The sequence below is a fragment of the Juglans microcarpa x Juglans regia genome, chromosome 4D, assembly GCF_004785595.1.
Source record: "Juglans microcarpa x Juglans regia isolate MS1-56 chromosome 4D, Jm3101_v1.0, whole genome shotgun sequence".
Classification (NCBI taxonomy): domain Eukaryota; kingdom Viridiplantae; phylum Streptophyta; class Magnoliopsida; order Fagales; family Juglandaceae; genus Juglans; species Juglans microcarpa x Juglans regia.
In genome coordinates, this window is record NC_054600.1 from 22,765,618 (window position 1) to 22,781,397 (window position 15,780).

The 15,780-nt window shown below is 36.9% G+C and overlaps 3 protein-coding genes, 1 long non-coding RNA gene and 1 other non-coding gene across 6 annotated transcripts; 3 read left to right on the forward strand and 2 right to left on the reverse strand.

Moving 5' to 3' along the window:
* The first annotated feature begins 3,387 nt into the window (after positions 1 to 3,387).
* LOC121259324 (glutathione S-transferase-like) lies at positions 3,388 to 4,692 on the forward strand. The gene is made up of 3 exons (XM_041160874.1): positions 3,388 to 3,814; positions 3,923 to 3,971; positions 4,065 to 4,692. The coding sequence occupies exons 1-3, from the start codon at positions 3,665 to 3,667 to the stop codon at positions 4,514 to 4,516; spliced, it is 651 nt and encodes a 216-aa protein (XP_041016808.1). The 5' UTR covers positions 3,388 to 3,664; the 3' UTR covers positions 4,517 to 4,692.
* A 414-nt stretch (positions 4,693 to 5,106) lies between these two features.
* Positions 5,107 to 6,819, reverse strand: LOC121259319 (putative pentatricopeptide repeat-containing protein At5g40405). The gene has a single exon (XM_041160868.1). It carries the CDS (start codon positions 6,562 to 6,564, stop codon positions 5,152 to 5,154), a length of 1,413 nt encoding a protein of 470 aa, XP_041016802.1. The 5' UTR covers positions 6,565 to 6,819; the 3' UTR covers positions 5,107 to 5,151.
* TRNAG-CCC lies at positions 6,698 to 6,768 on the reverse strand. Its single transcript has one exon. It is a non-coding gene; the product is annotated as a tRNA-Gly (tRNA).
* A 4-nt stretch (positions 6,820 to 6,823) lies between the features above and the next one.
* LOC121259328 lies at positions 6,824 to 10,333 on the forward strand. 2 transcript variants are annotated; one of them, XR_005939564.1, is made up of 3 exons: positions 6,824 to 6,894; positions 8,333 to 9,467; positions 9,618 to 10,333. It is a non-coding gene; the product is annotated as an uncharacterized LOC121259328 (long non-coding RNA). The 2 variants fall into 2 exon arrangements; XR_005939563.1 differs by lacking the exon at positions 6,824 to 6,894 and having other exon boundaries at positions 8,262 to 8,478; positions 9,358 to 9,467.
* Positions 10,334 to 13,972: 3,639 nt separating this feature from the next.
* Positions 13,973 to 15,560, forward strand: LOC121259329 (heavy metal-associated isoprenylated plant protein 36-like). The gene is made up of 3 exons (XM_041160878.1): positions 13,973 to 14,247; positions 14,356 to 14,431; positions 14,558 to 15,560. Exons 1-3 carry the CDS (start codon positions 14,200 to 14,202, stop codon positions 15,277 to 15,279), a joined length of 846 nt encoding a protein of 281 aa, XP_041016812.1. The 5' UTR covers positions 13,973 to 14,199; the 3' UTR covers positions 15,280 to 15,560.
* Positions 15,561 to 15,780: the final 220 nt, after the last annotated feature.

The window sequence follows — 15,780 nt, forward strand, 5'->3', positions numbered from 1 at the left end:
AGGCTTAAACATCTCCAAGTCTAGGTACCTTAAGTTAGCTCCCAAGGCCCATCTTTCGAAAAGGATAGCTGTAGGAAAAGTAATCTAGGATGATCCAATCACCCGAAATGTGCAAGAAGACTCAAGAAAGTCCAAGAACACGTATGGAGAGGAAACTGAATCTTTTGTATTATCAAAAGTGAAAGTAAAGGATAGAGTAGTTCATATATATATACAAGAGAAGAGTGCATGTGCAATAAACTAAATTTACAATTGAAGTAATTATTTACAAACTAACTACTAACTAACTATTTACAAGTGACTATTTACATACTTCAATCTCTCCCTCAAGATGGAGTGTGAATGTCAAGAACACCCATTGGAAAGAAGATAAAGAAACTGTGTAAGAGGCAAGGCTTTGGTGAATATGTTTGCTAGCTAAAGTTGAGAACTAACATGTAGGGTTCGAAGTACACCAGATTGTATCTTCTCACGCAGCAGATGACAGTCAATTTCTACGTGCTTAGTTCTATTGTGAAAACATGATTTGCTGCTATGTGAAGTGCAACTTTACTGTCACAGAATAAAAATGCTAGATAGTGATAGTAATGCCAAAATCTTGAAGTAAAGCAATTAACCAAGTTAATTCACAAGCAGTGGAAGCCAAGGCTTTATATTCAACTTCAGCTTAAGATCTTGAAACTATATTCTGTTTCTTTGATTTCCAAAAAATTAGAGAGTCATCCAAAAATACGCAAAACCCAGTTACTGATTTTTTGGTGTCTGGACAAGTTGCCCAGTCAGAATCTGTCAAGGCCTTCAAGAGTAACGAAGAGGAAGATGAAAGAAAAATTCCCTGACCAGGTTTACCTTTGAGATACTTTAATATATGATGTGCAACATCTAAATGTGTTTGGGCAGGTTTATCCAAGAATTGACTTAGGATTTGTATAGAATAAGCCAAATCAGGTCTTATTATTGTGAAGTAAAGCAACCTCCCTACCAATCTTCTTATAAATTGTGGGATATTTCAATTTCAACAATGTAGAATTTGTTTTTGCCAAACGCAAGTTAGAGCTCATGGGAACTTTAGCTGGTTTACAGCCAAGAAAACCAGTATCAACCAGGATTTCCAAGGTATAATGCCATCGACTAAGTGAAATTTCTTTAGAAGTTCTGGCCACTTCTAATCCAAGAAAATACTTAAGATCTCCAAGATCTTTAATTTGAAAAGTACTATGGAGAATGGATTTTATGTCTTGGACAACCTTAAGATCATTGCTAGCCATAATCACTTCATCAACATATATCAAGAGGGCAATAAATGTAGAACCAAAATCTCTAGTGAACAATGAATAGTAGTCACATTTGGACTGTGTAAAACCATGTTGTAAAAGGCATTAGTGAGTTTACAATACCACTGCTTTGAAGTCTGTTTTAGGCCATATAATGACTTTGTTAACCTGCACACCCGAGTCTCCCCCTTGTTACCATACCCTTGAGGTAGTGTTATATATACTTCCTCATCCAAATCTCCATACAAAAATGCATTGTTTACATCCAATTGATGTAAATACCAATTATATAAAGAAGCAACAAGAAGTAAATATCTTATACTTGTAAGCTTGGCCACAGGAGAAAAAGTGTTAATAAAATCCAACTCCTCTTGTTGAGTGTACCTCTTAGTTACAAGCCTAGCTTTATATTGTTCAATAGTCCCATTTGATTTGCATTTAATTTTGTACACCTTTTTACAACCAATGAGATGTTTATTAGGAGACAAGTTAGTTAGAATCCATGCTTGTTGGTAGCAAACAGAGACTCCCATGCTTGACAACAACAAGGATAGAAACACTTGGAGACAACTATTGCACGTCTCTCCTCCTTCAGCATTTGCGATGAGTCGTCGCTAGCTCGTCGAACCCAAATACCACAATATCTCTCTCTCTCTCTTGTTTCTCTCTGTAGGCACAAGGTTTTACAATTATGAAGAAACATTACAAGATAAACAATACGAAACAAAGTATCCTCCTTTTTTAATATTCTAGCCGTTAATATATTTCTCCAACGGTCTTGGTAGTTTGGAAATTCCTAGCCATTAGTGCCTCAAATTAAAAAAAGAAAAAAAAAAAAACCTAGCGGTTACTAATTTTATCCTTCTCTACTGTTACTAATTTTATGTTAAGGAGATTTGTCACTACTTTTTATACACTATAAATTTTTAATAACTTTTTTATAATTTATTTTAATTCAACCAATATAATTGTAACAGTACTTCATTAAAAAATAAACTCCATTTTACTTAACTATCTATAATTTTAAGTAGAGTAGTAAAATAATTATAGAGTAATGTATGTTTATCGTTTTCCTTTTCAAATTACGAAGAATATATATAATTTAAGATTAATTTTTCTTTGTGGGGAAATTCCTGACCGTTGGATAAATATCTAATCCAAATGGCCGTTACATATCCTTCTATGCTTTTTAAGTTGCAGGATTTTCTAGCAACTCGATTTCCTGATCTTCATTTTTAATTCACATACACACACTGGTTAAACGTGCACATGTTTGATTCGAGTTCTTTTATTCTTAAGTCGATGTATAGAGCACATCATTTAAACTATAAGAATTGATTTGTAAGATTCAAATTTTAAAATTTATTTTTAAATCAAATTATGTCATGTAAGTATTTTTTTTAAACATACTCTACACACTGGCAGTTTGAGAATATAATTTTTCGTCGATTCCCCGTTATTGCATAAATTAATAATTTCAAATTAAAAAAATCAATTCAAACTTACAAATTAATAATATTAAATTGAAAATGAAAACAATTGATCTAAATATATCAAAAGTAAGAAACAATACATCCATCTGTTTGTAGAACTTCTACATGTAATAATCCAAGTGCTTCAGAAAGTAACTAATCTTAGAATCTTATGAAAGAAACGATAGTAATTATTTATGAATTAATATAAATGAATTTTCTGTCAAGTGTATAGAAGCTAAAAAGTATAAGAAGTAGCCATTGTTTATGGCACATTTAGTAACATTTAGGTAGATGATATAAGGTTGTGTGCAGTGTTAAAACCAAAATTCATATATCAAGGCAAAATTAAAAATAAAAATCAACATATCTACTATCACAATCTAAAAATCCATGAACAAGTTACAAACAAGAATAAGGCTGCGTTTGGGTGTTGAGGTGATTTCAAATTATCTGAATTGATCTGTGAATAGTTATATTTTAAAAATCTCGTTGAGATGTATTTTAATGTATGAAATAAATTGAGCCTGTTGATAGAAAGTTAAAAAAGCAAAACTGTCACACAGTTTAGGCGGGCGCTTGGGACCATGACCTTAAGAGCATATATATGTAATATTCCTGGTGGATTAGTTATGGAATCTCCTTCAATTATTTTCAGATCAAGTAGTGACTGCTTTCTGCTTCTCATCTACACAAAATACCCCACGAAAAAACCCCACCCCAAAAAAAAAAAAATCATGGTCATTGGTAATATCAGCTGCCACGTAGCTTGCAAATAAAGCAAGCATTCAAGTCTTCAAGAAAAGTCTCGAGTCTTGGACTACTTCAGAAGTATATATAAAGCCTACTTCCATAGCCATTGTTCCTTGCGTTATCTCTTCTTTGTTCTTGATCACGTTTCACAGCCCGGCCACAATCATGGCAGCCATCAGAGTCCATGGAACGCCTTACTCCACTGCTGTGGCGCGAGTTCTCACTACCCTGTATGAGAAAGAGCTTGAATTTGAGTTTGTTGCAATAGACATGAAAGCTGGTGAACATAAAAAGGAGCCCTTCCTCTCTATCAACGTAAGAAAAGGAAACCATGCATCCATGTTTGTTTATATCAACAGGATGAATCAATAACTATTGCTCTTACAGCTCTGTTTTGAATCTTACGTTTCCTTGTTGATGCAGCCATTTGGTCAGATTCCAGGGTTTGAAGATGGAGATCTAAAGCTCTTTGGTAAACTTTATATGCAAATAGCAGAAATTACTTAGTAGGGTGAATGAATAAAATTAGCGTGATTATGATTCTTGGACCTTTTTTTTACTGCAGAATCAAGAGCAATCACTAAATACATTGCCCAGGAGTATGCTGACAAGGGGACCCAGTTCAAATGCGGAGACTCTAAGACAGCAGCAATCATAGGGGTGTGGACGGAGGTGGAGGCCCACCAATTCGATCCGGTTGCTTCGAAGCTTACCTGGGAGCTGGCATTCAAGCCTCGGTATGGCTTGGCTACAGACACAGCAATCGTTGAGGAGAACGAAGCAAAGCTGGCTAAGGTTCTTGATGTCTACGAGAGTCGACTGGCTCAGTCGAAGTACTTGGGATGTGGCTGCATCACCTTGGCGGATCTGCACCACCTGCCCAATATACACTACTTGCTGGGCACTCAAGCTAAAAAGCTCTTTGATTCCCGTCCCCACGTCAGTGCATGGGTAGATGCTATCACAGCAAGGCCAGCTTGGTCGAAGGTCCTTGCCCTGCAGAAGCAGCAAGGATAAAGAAGCTGTTTGTCCTCAATAAGCACGTGTATCGACCTGATGCATTCTGTTTTTATAGTGTTAATGTCTCCTACGTTCAGTATGAGGACTTGTGTTTTTAGGTTGCTTTCATAAGTAGTTAAGGGAGTTCTGTCTTCAATCATCATTACTATGTTTATGAAGTATATTTTAAATAAGTACTCTTGCACGCATGTTACCAATTCGTATGCTACTTGGATGAGTAAAATTCAAACAAGAAGACTGTGCAATCCCAACTGTATAATCCATCCCTATTCTCTATGAGCTTGAAAATTCAATCTAAAAATTGCAGTTTTACATCAACTTTAAAACGCATATGCTTTCACCAACAAAAACTGATGAGAGCTCAACAATCAGAAAGTAGCATCCTTGAAGGAGATACATCCATCACCTTTCTTCAGACAGCTATTGCAGAGATTCAGCCAGGCCAGTTGAGGCAATCGAAACTGATTCAATGATTAATGCTGCGACCAAATATTGGAGCTAAAACAGAGCGTTTAGAAACAAACGTGTCCTATGATTTGCTCAGTCACAAGTAGGTCCAATCAAACTATAGAGCAGAGGATCCTCCATTGAAACAAACGGGATGATTGATTCTTATATTCCAGGCAGGTTACTTATTGTGCTAAGAATTCAAAAACATCCTCCAGGGGTTCAGGTCCAACAGAACTACAGCCCAAGTCCTTCTTAAGTCCTCTGTCTTTCATCATAATCCTCACTTTCTCGACGTCGCTCCATCTTCCCATCTCTGCATACAGATTAGATAGCACAACGTAGAAAGCACTATTCTCTGGCTCCAGTTCCAGGAGCTTCCAAGCTGCAAACTCACCGAATTCCAAATTCCCCTGAGCTCTAGAACCAGCTAGCAGGGATCCCCACATAGCTTTGGTGGGCTTAAAAGGCATAACTTTTGTGAAATTGAAAGCGTCTTCGAGACGTCCAGCACGTGCATACAGGTCAATTATACAAGCATAATGTCTGATATTGGGTAAAAACCCAAACCTCCCATCAATCAGGGAATTAAAGATCCGTTGACCAGTATCTACAAACCCCGTGTGACTACAAGCACATAGCACCCCGACCAGAGTCACTTCATCGGCCTTGAATCCTTCCTGCTCCATTCTATTGAACCACCAAATAGCCTCCTCCCCACCCTTAGCTAGGGCTAGTCCTTTAATAAGTGCATTCCACGTAAGTACATTCTTTTCCTTCATGCTTCTGAAAACACCCAAACTCTCTTCAATTCTCCCACATTTTCCATACATATCAATCAAAGCGGTCCCCAAAATCACATCCAACTCCCATGCCCTCTTCTTTATAAAATCATGAATCCAAACACCCATTTCAAGGGCCCCAAAATTTGAACACGCTGCCAAGGCATTAACCATAGTAACCTGATTCGGTACCACACCTGCATATTGCATTTCTTCAAAAGCAATCAAAGCATCATCATACTTCCCAGCATTCTTATATCCCGTAATCAAAACAGTCCACGACACAACATCTCTGTGAGGCATTTCATCGAACACGCGTTGACATAATCTCAAACGCCCACATGATGCATATAAATCCAACAATGCATTTTCAACATAAATATCATTAGCATGACCCAGTTTTATAATATGGGTATGTATGCATTCGCCCAGCTTAAGTTCACGGAAGTCAGACAAGGACTTAAGGAGGAAAGGGAAGGTATAGTTATTAGGAAGGGTAGAGTTTCCGTGCATGTGGCTGTATATGGAGAGAGGGGTATGTGGTATGTGGGAGTGAGAAAAGGCTCTAATAAGTGTGTTGCAAATGAAAACATGGGGTCTGGATAGTTGGGTGAAGAGGGTGAGGGCGGAGTCCAATAGGCCTAAGGATTGGGAGGCAGTGATGAAGTGGTGGGCAATGGTGGTGTTTGAATGCAGGTTTTGGACGATGAGTTGGGCATGAATTTGGTGGATGTGCGTGGGATATGAGCAATTGCTTAGGAGATGGAGAATTCTGTCTGTTATGGGAGTAAAAGACTTTACTGGGTTGGAAAACATAAAGGAGGCGACTTCAAAAGCGTGCAGTAAGTTACTCTCTCACACACTTGATCGGATAGATATAAAACACAGAGAGATTAGTGGTGATCCCTTTCTCCGCAACCAAACAGTGAAAAAAGGGTAGAGGAAAAGATGCGCATCCGGGGAATCGAACCCCGGTCAGTACCGTGGGAGGGTACTATGATACCGCTACACTAAATGCGCATTTTATACAAGTCTGGCTTTATGTGCTTATAGAAATTATTAAACTACCACTAACGGAAGAGAACCGTCTCCGATCTCTTCAAGTACCATGGCATCCCCGTTGTTGACGCCGACCTTGTCACTCGAGTATGTTTCTTGTTCTCCCTCTTACTAAATTGCCATTAGATCTGAAACCTACATGATACGTTATAAGCCACTGAATCCAAAAGAACGCGACTATCTTTTGACCGCTACAAAACAACGAACAACAGTAATAACTATGATTTTCACCACGACAAGGACTTGAACTTTGAAGGATTGGGATTTTCAGGGTTTAGATCTTAAGTAAATGGTTTAAACTATACCGGCCGAATGAGGATTTATGACACTTGATGTAAAGTTAAGAGTTTCGTAAAATCTTGAGAGCAGCTCAATGCTCATATCACATGAGATTTGTTAAAAAAAAAAAAAAAAAAAAAAAGCTTTATTTGAGAATAATTTTTAGGATATAAATTATTGGATTTTACAACAATATTTAAAGTTCCTATAGACTGGGAGGATTTATTTCGAATTTAAAGCTCTGAAGCATATTTTGATTTATGTTTAATGGATCAGAATGCAATGTTCATTTGCAGAAGTTTGGAAGTATATGCACAACAAACTAGTATCCGTATCTAATTGGATGCGAATCTGATGGAGAAGCTCTGGATAGATTAAGACATTTCTTAACACCTTTTAGCATTTGGTATGGAACTGCAAATCATCATGATATGTATTTGAAATATATTAATTAGTTAAAGTCTTGACATGTATTGTTGAATGTTTAGGAGTTCACGTATCATCACATCCATATCATATTATACTTGTATTCCTGTCCATATTGGTGCTCACTACTGCAGAACCAAAAAGAAACAAAACGCATGCAATGTTACAATTGAAAAAACTTGAGAGAAATATTAAACAGAGAAGAAAACAATGTGCTGTGGAATTTCTTCTGCAGGCTCATGTTTCTGTGGAATCTCTAACTGATTGCTCTTCTTTCCCAGGACTTTGCAACCTTCTTACCAAAAACAAACCTCGCAACAGTTCCCATTAGTTGGTTCAAATTTTCCTTTTTTCGCTCGGTCTTTCTGGTCAATGTTAGTTTGTTCAAACTTTTCCTGTCTTCCCTCTATCTCTTCATGGAAAATGTTACTTTCTTCCATAGTTGGAGCAGCCCATTAGACATGCAAAATTGTCTTCCCTTCATGCTCTTAGACATGCAAAATGGTCACTTTAGCAGCCCATTATATTTTTACTATGCCTATGCTAAATACAATTTTGCATGTCTCATTTTCTCCTTTCTTTTTATTTTGTCCCATAAGTGACTCATTTCATCATGTCAATGAGAACTTATCTTTCACCAAGATCCTGGGTTATGTATTTATCTTATTCCTACCAGTTGTGCTTGTGATTCTAGGTTTTTTTTTTTTTTTTTTTTTTTTTTTTTTTTTTTTTTTTTATGAGCTTTGTAGAATTTTGCACTTTCCTGTTTTAACACCTTAAGCTGCCAGCAAGTCTCATATTTGGTGGATTTTGTTTCTAGGATGTGTTAAAAAAAGGTGCTGGTGGCTGGAAAAAGGTTGTTGCAGCATTTGGAGACGGCATTTTACAAGCTGATGGAGAAGTTGATAGGCCTAGATTGGGACAAATTGTGTTCACTGTGCCAGCAAAGCGTCAACTTCTTAATCGGTACGGATATTTGTATGCGTTTCAAAGTTTAATGAAACAAAGTTCTTCATTTCTTTTCAATGCAGAATCTTGAATGGAACTTATGATGTGTTTATGGAGTGACAATGTTTCAAGAACCCGTTGTTTTTTGGTAGAAAACAATGATGAGAATTTCACCAATCTCTATTTGATATCAAATGGGAGGATAGGGTCATTATATTAAGAAAAAGAAATTTCTGATAAATAATTGTAGCAATTGGCCACAGAGGCCAAATGAGTTGCAGGATTCATATTTGGTTGGAAACTTATTGTGCGGACGTTTGAAATAAATGGAGAGATAAACTACTTTCATCAACTGATTTATTTTATAATAGAAAGTAAAGGATCTTGACGACTATTTGGAGTTCAGATGAACTATGCGAAGGAGCCATTATGGTCTTATTAAGAGCGCAAAGGGATGCAACCTAAGTCAATATTAGAGAGAGGAAAAAGAAAAATGAGTGAAAAGGAAACAAGACATGAGCAACCGCTCGGTACTTCTGTAGCTTGCAAACAAACTGACTAGAGTTCTCTATCCACGGCCATAGTCAACATTCTACTCAAAAGCCTCCACAATAGTGGATCTCCATGCCTAAGGCCTTGAGAGCTGCAAAAGAAATCAACCATTGATAAGAGTACAAAACTGCAATGAGGAAGTGCAATTTGCAATCCACCCACACCACTTTGCACCAAAGCCATATCTCGATGGTAGATCGGGGCCAATCTAGTCAAGACAGGACAGCATTATGGTTTTATAATAGATCATGGATTTGTGTTATCAAGTGTAAGAAATAAATAGAACAAATTAATTGAATTTCCATAAATAATTGGTTCTTATAAAGAAATGTTCATTTAATGCAGTCATTCTTGCTTTCAGCCTTGTTCCAAGTTGAATCATCTAACATGATTAGATTGCTTTCCTGTGGGATGACATTTGGTCCTCCAAATGAAGATTAAAGAAATTTTGTCTTGTAAAACTTTTTATCTTGCTTAATCTAAAAGCAGCCAGAATTTAATTTCTTCATTGAGTCTATCATCTTGGGTCAATTTCAATTAGTGTAGACTTGCTTTAAACTACATTTTGAATAATTTCTGAATTGTGGTTATTAAACTTTCTATAGGTTATTGTCTCCTTATATATCCTCTGGTATCTTCTACGAGATTGTGAAGCTATGGATGAAAGGGTTTAAGGTTATTTTCCTTTATGTGCCTTTATTGTTCGAAGCTAAGATGGACAAATGGACAAAGCCCATTATAGTTGTATAGATTGATTCTGAGACACAGCTAAGATGACTCATGGCAAGAGGCAGAACAAGTGAGGAGGATGCTCAAAACAGGATAAATGCTCAGAGTCTGACGAAGACGGACATAGTGATTGATAACACAGGATCACTAGAGGACTTGATGGACAGTGTAGGAAGGTATTATTTGAGGTATCAAATCCCTTGTCGTGGACTGAGTTTGGGCTTTCCAGACAGGGAGCCTTGTTAGGCCCTGTTTCTGTTATTATTGCTCTTCTTCTATGCCGAAAGATCTCCATTGGTAATGGTTCGGACTCGTCATAACTACCCAAACTTTAGTACTTATAGTGAGTATTCTTGGGAAGGAAGATTATCAAGAGATCAATTCTTCCATTTGTGTCTTACACTTAGCAATGAAGAGTGACTGATTTTGTGAATATTTGTTTCAATAATTCTCTACCAAATTTTCAAAGCCTTTTGATATATTCTCATTGTAAAAACTTCCAAGGTAGCTAAAACAGGCATGTTTTTTCTTTTTTTTTGTGTGTGTGATGTTAAGAAACGCCAATTTGAAGTTGGACACAGCAGTGTTCTGTTCAATGGAGCTAACAAAATCTAAGTTCTTAAGGGTGGAGGAGAATGCAGAAGCTCAAAGTGAAGGATCCTAAGGAATCCATAACTGTGTAATCTTATTTGTGCTTTGTTTATCCTCGAGTTAATGAACTCAATAAATGGGGGCTATCACCTTCAGGAACCATGCAGATTTACATGTTTAAATGTAGCAAGTAGAGAACCATATTTTCTAGTTGCAAAACATCTCTGGCACCAATCATACTATTGGTTTTGAGCACTATGCTGTGTCAATAATGTCCTTAATCGTTCATCGGTTTGCTTCACTGGGTAGTCAATTCTGGTATCAACTGATTTTATGACATGGTGTTCACCTTTTTTATCAGTGATCATTATAGGAACTTTCTAATCTTCATTTGCTTCAAAATTTAATCCCTTACATATTGTTGCTGCTGTAACTGGCTAAAAGCAATTGTATTTAACCATCTGATCTGTACCTTTTTTTTTAACCATTGAAAAGTCTGAGACGTGGTTCAGTCCTGGAAAAGCAAAGTCCATTTCAAGAGGTTGTGTACCGCATTAAGATCATTGTTGCTGTCAAAGTTTATTGACTTGTTTTTCAGATTGGAGGTACGTATCTGATAACCTAAAGCAAGTACTATTACGAGTGCCTGGTGCTGTCACAACTCACAAGTCACTCTTTAATTTAAAAAGCCAGGCCAAAACATTGGCCTATGACAGTGGGAGATAAGTGATTGGCTATGTCGTAGTTTAGCCTACAGTATCCATGGATTTTTTATACACATATCAAATGCTATCTCTTAGCTTGATCTTGGCCAGGAGGTAGATACAGGAACAGAACACTATCTGCAATAAATATTAAATCCTTCCACTAAAAGTGCCAACTTTGTTTCTGATTATCTTCTTGTCCTCTTCTCCTTGGCTAACTTTGCCCATGCACTAAAGTACTCATATATAAAGATTTTGCCTTTCTGATTTCATAAAGCACAATTGGCATGCCTAACCACTTGGCTTCTTGCTGTTTCATTGAAATGCTGATTGTCCTGCATTAGACTACAGTTGGAAAGTATACCTAACCGAATTTGCTTCAAGAAGATGTCATGGCCTGATATTAAAAAAAAAAAAAAAGTTTCGATGGAATGTTTGCTTGCCAATACATAGCTGCAATTGTACTTACAAGTTAGATTTGAAATATATGGATGACTTTTACCTAGTTGATGGGAGTTGGATTTATCAAGTCTTGAGCAAAATACTGCATGTATTATGAATTGTTTAGTTTTAGATGTTTGTCAACTAGAAATTGAATATGTTCATGGGTCGACCCATGAACACAATTGAAAAATCTGAACACCAGAGCATAAAGGATATGTTATAAATGCTGAAGTTGGCAATATGTATATATATGTTATGATGCCAGGATTACTGGTTTGATTCTTCAATATATCCTGCAAACTTGTGCTGGTATACAGAGCGTAGAAGCTTCAGTATGTAACAGGGGTCGAATTAGTTGCTTGCATCTTCAATTCTATTGAGGTTGGTCATTAAATCGTGTCCATCAATTCCCAACCCCACCATACAACTCAAGAACAACTAACTTGCCAACCAGCATCTGCACAATAAGAACAAAAGAAAAAGAAAGGAATATAGTACTGCACTAAGTATATATACTATTCGAGTGTGCCAAAGGTATATTACTTGTAGAGATGCTTGGTTTATACAATAATCTTACAAAAAGAAAAGTTATATACAAACTGACGAGTCTTGAAATTGTATGTGAGATTATAAAATATTTTTTATTGTAAAATAGATTTAATTTATTAGATTAAACCAAAGTTTGCTTTTTATAAACAAAAAGCTCAGTTTAAAGCTGTTTCTCCATCAACAGTACTTTTGTAGCACTAGCTTATTCATGTTTGCTATAAAAGCGATGGGTTCATTTCCATTAATTAATACCATGAAATTTTCCGGGTGCAGCATTTGGACGTGAAGAGAAATCGGACGGGAAGTGTGGATCCCTATACGCCGACACCACCCTTCAAAGCTATACTTTACTCGACGATGGCTCCATATCCAAGATCTTTCAAAATCGGGTACGAGTATCCTCATCGGAAACTCTGTCATGTATACCAATCTGGCTTTCTTTACAGGTTTATAGCAGCTTTCCAAAATTTCCATCCACGGATCACTAATATCTGTTGACTGTTGGTTGCATCATATATTAGAATAAAAGTTGTTAGCATGATAAATCAAAGTAGCTAGTCTCTCTAAGAAAAATTCATCACTTTAGTTACTATTCACTATCTCATATCTTTTGAAAAATATTTTTACATTTTATGGATAAAAAAAAAAAAGAAAAAAAGTTATAAATATAGGATATGAGAGTGAATAATGACAGATATATAACATTCCTCATTTTCCAAATTCAGTATTTTTCTTTTCCAAAACCAAGAACAAAATATATTAACCAACATCCTTCGTTCTCTCGTATCGTACAATACATTATATTTTGATAGGCAGCGAGAGAACTTTTGAGACATTATGTCATGTGTAAAAGTCCTAAAATAGTACTTTTCAATTAATAATAATTAAAAATACAATGAATATCATAAAATTTATTTTCGAATATTACAGACTATTCCACATATATAATGCTCACAATTCAAGATCAGCAAGTTCATCCATCAAATCTCTATGTTTTATTTTCATAAAGCATCCATATATATATATATATATAGTCGCATATATAGGACTGTTCTCATGTTATATGAATGGCTCCTAGTCAATGAGTCATGAATTTATTGTTCTTCTAAATCTGAAATGCTAGGAAGCTGAGGAGGGAAGGTTGAGGAAAGAATATGAAGCTGAGGGGAGAATTTTGATCCCTAAAGAATTGCCTGAAACTTCTGACTCAAATGTTATTACTCCAGGAACTCAATTCATGGCGGTGCTCATATACAATCTAGACTGAACCACAACCCAGTGGCGATATACAAAGAAAGGAACAGAAAAAAAAATCAAAACATTCAAATTGAAAAAGAAAGAAAAGAAAAAAGAAAAAAAATGATACCGGGTTGTAGACCCGGGTTTCGGATTTAAAACTTGATATTTGAATCAGGTGTACCCGAGTTTTGGCCCAAATTTATTCGGAACCTAAAATTAGAATTCGAGTTTTCAGATTCGATTCCAGACCGAACTGAGAAAAAACTCAATCAAAATGATCAGTCTACGTATATATAGATCTAACAAGTCTTAGAAGCAGATGACATAATTTGCAGGTTGTACCATATAATAATAATTTTGATTTTAGTAATTTGGATTAACCTCGGATTTACTTGATTAGGTTTGCACCTAGCTAGCTAGGAATCAGAAGAACCTTCTAGGTTTATACATCAAACTTCAAAGTATAGAGAAATGATGGTGGGTCCGGAATTACCTAGTGCTAGCTTAAACCCATCTGATCTTAGGAAAATGAAATGGAGCCCAAATTAATTTCCATCTCTTTTGCATGACTAAGAAAAACAAACAAAAAATAATAATAATTTAATGCATTTCTAAATATTTAATAAAACAAAAATAAAAATAAAATGCACCCATCGGTGCAAATACCGTCGCTCTACCTAGCATTTCTCTATAGACATAATGGTTTCATGCGATGTTGACGTGATGTGGCGTCCACACCAAATTCTCTCTCTCTCTCTCTCTCTCTCTCTCTCTCTCTGGTCTTTCCTCCACCTATTTTTCGGTATTTTCACTCCCCAACTGACACCGCTACTTTTCCTATAAACCTTGGCTTCCTGATCAGACACACTCGAGAAGCTACCCACTAGATCTCTCTCTCTCTCTCTCTCTCTCTCGTCTAGATCTCATTGTGATGGCAACCAAACCACCTGAAGAAGCCCCAGAAACCTTGAAATACCAGGTATTCTCAATCTTTGATCCATGTCAACTCCAAAGTTTCTCTCTGATCTCTCTCTCTCTCTTTCATCTGTTGGCTAGTTTCTGACTCCCCATCCCCGAAATCTTGCAGAAATGGATCTTGAAAGTCTCAATCCACTGCGAAGGTTGCAAGAAGAAAGTCAAGAAAGTTCTTCAAAGCATTGAAGGTTTTTGCCCAACTCTAGCATAGTTCTGATGTGTTTGTATCCAAGCGTGCGTGCGTTTGTAGGGTTAGAAATCTATCAACTTTTGGTGTGAGTTTCTTCGCTTTTTATATTCGTCAATGTTTTCAGGTGTTTATACGACCACTGTGGATTCTCAGCAGCATAAGGTTACAGTGACCGGTAACGTGGACGCAGATACTCTAATCAAGAAGCTTCTGAGATCAGGAAAACACGCCGAGCTTATTCCTGAGAAGAAAGAGAAGTCTGGAAAATCAAAGAATAACGAAAAGCAGAAGGGTGAGAAAAATAATCCTGAAGAAGATGACAATGATAATAAAGACTCTGAATTAGAAGGTGGTGATCAGGTAGATGAAGACGATGGTGAAATTGAGGAGGAAGCTGGAGGGAACGGTGGTGGAGGAGAAGGAGGAGCCAAGAAGAAGAAGAAGAAGAAGAAGAAGAAAGGGCAAACCGGCAATCCGGCCACCAACGACGCCAGTCAGAATTCCGGCAATAATGCACAGGCAGGCAGTAATAATTCTCCGGCAGCTCTCCATGACAAGCCGGCACCATCCCTAGCGGCGATGAATCTCAGTCCCCCTCGTCAACATCATGTGTATCCATATCCACCATCTATGTATCATCATCCTCCACCACCACTCTACGGAATGAGTTACAATACGGCGTACCCTAGCGCTAGCACTGCTACTGCATATTATGCCCCAGCTCCCATGCATGCCAACAGTAATACGTACTTCCACCCAGAGATCTACCCGCCGCTACTACCACTTTCCCATCCGATCGACTCGTATGCTGACGACGACGACCAGAGCCAATGCTCACTCATGTGATGATCAACTCGTGATCAGGGCCAAAATGTGGGCCTATATATCTCTGATCATGAGATTTTAATGACATAAACTTTACTGAGCGATGGTCGGAAAGGATAAAAATTTGTAAAGATGGATTAAGATCATATGAGAGATTAGGGAGTAGTAAAGTAGCGAAAAAATAAGAGAGGGGGCCAGGGTTGTTTAGGGGCACTTATAAGAGGGTGTGTTTAGTGGGTTGTCTTTATTTAGCTTTGTTAACTGCTTTTGGGCCGGGGGGGTTTTCTTAAGCTTAAGCCAATAGTTTCGAACTTTTGGTTTTATGTAGGACTTAAAAAAAATATCTACTTTCCCTCTCAAGATGATCTTATGTGTAAAGCAGAATTGTTTATGGAGATCTCTTTCTTTTCTCTCAATGAAATGAAATGACGATCGAATGGCCTGAGGAAGACTAATTACGAGTAATTCCATAATCAACAAGATATATATTCTGCACATTTCTCTAGATCTTATTGCATTGAA

Excerpts from the sequence above, each read along its gene's own strand:
- LOC121259329 (XM_041160878.1), top strand. The coding sequence starts at position 14,200 with ATGGCAACCAAACCACCTGAAGAAGCCCCAGAAACCTTGAAATACCAG. Across the intron at positions 14,248-14,355 it reads CAGAAACCTTGAAATACCAG|AAATGGATCTTGAAAGTCTC; the intron begins GTATTCTCAATC and ends GAAATCTTGCAG. Across the intron at positions 14,432-14,557 it reads AGTTCTTCAAAGCATTGAAG|GTGTTTATACGACCACTGTG; the intron begins GTTTTTGCCCAA and ends CAATGTTTTCAG.
- LOC121259319 (XM_041160868.1), bottom strand. The coding sequence starts at position 6,564 with ATGTTTTCCAACCCAGTAAAGTCTTTTACTCCCATAACAGACAGAATT.
- LOC121259324 (XM_041160874.1), top strand. The coding sequence starts at position 3,665 with ATGGCAGCCATCAGAGTCCATGGAACGCCTTACTCCACTGCTGTGGCG. Across the intron at positions 3,815-3,922 it reads AGCCCTTCCTCTCTATCAAC|CCATTTGGTCAGATTCCAGG; the intron begins GTAAGAAAAGGA and ends TTGTTGATGCAG. Across the intron at positions 3,972-4,064 it reads TGGAGATCTAAAGCTCTTTG|AATCAAGAGCAATCACTAAA; the intron begins GTAAACTTTATA and ends TTTTTACTGCAG.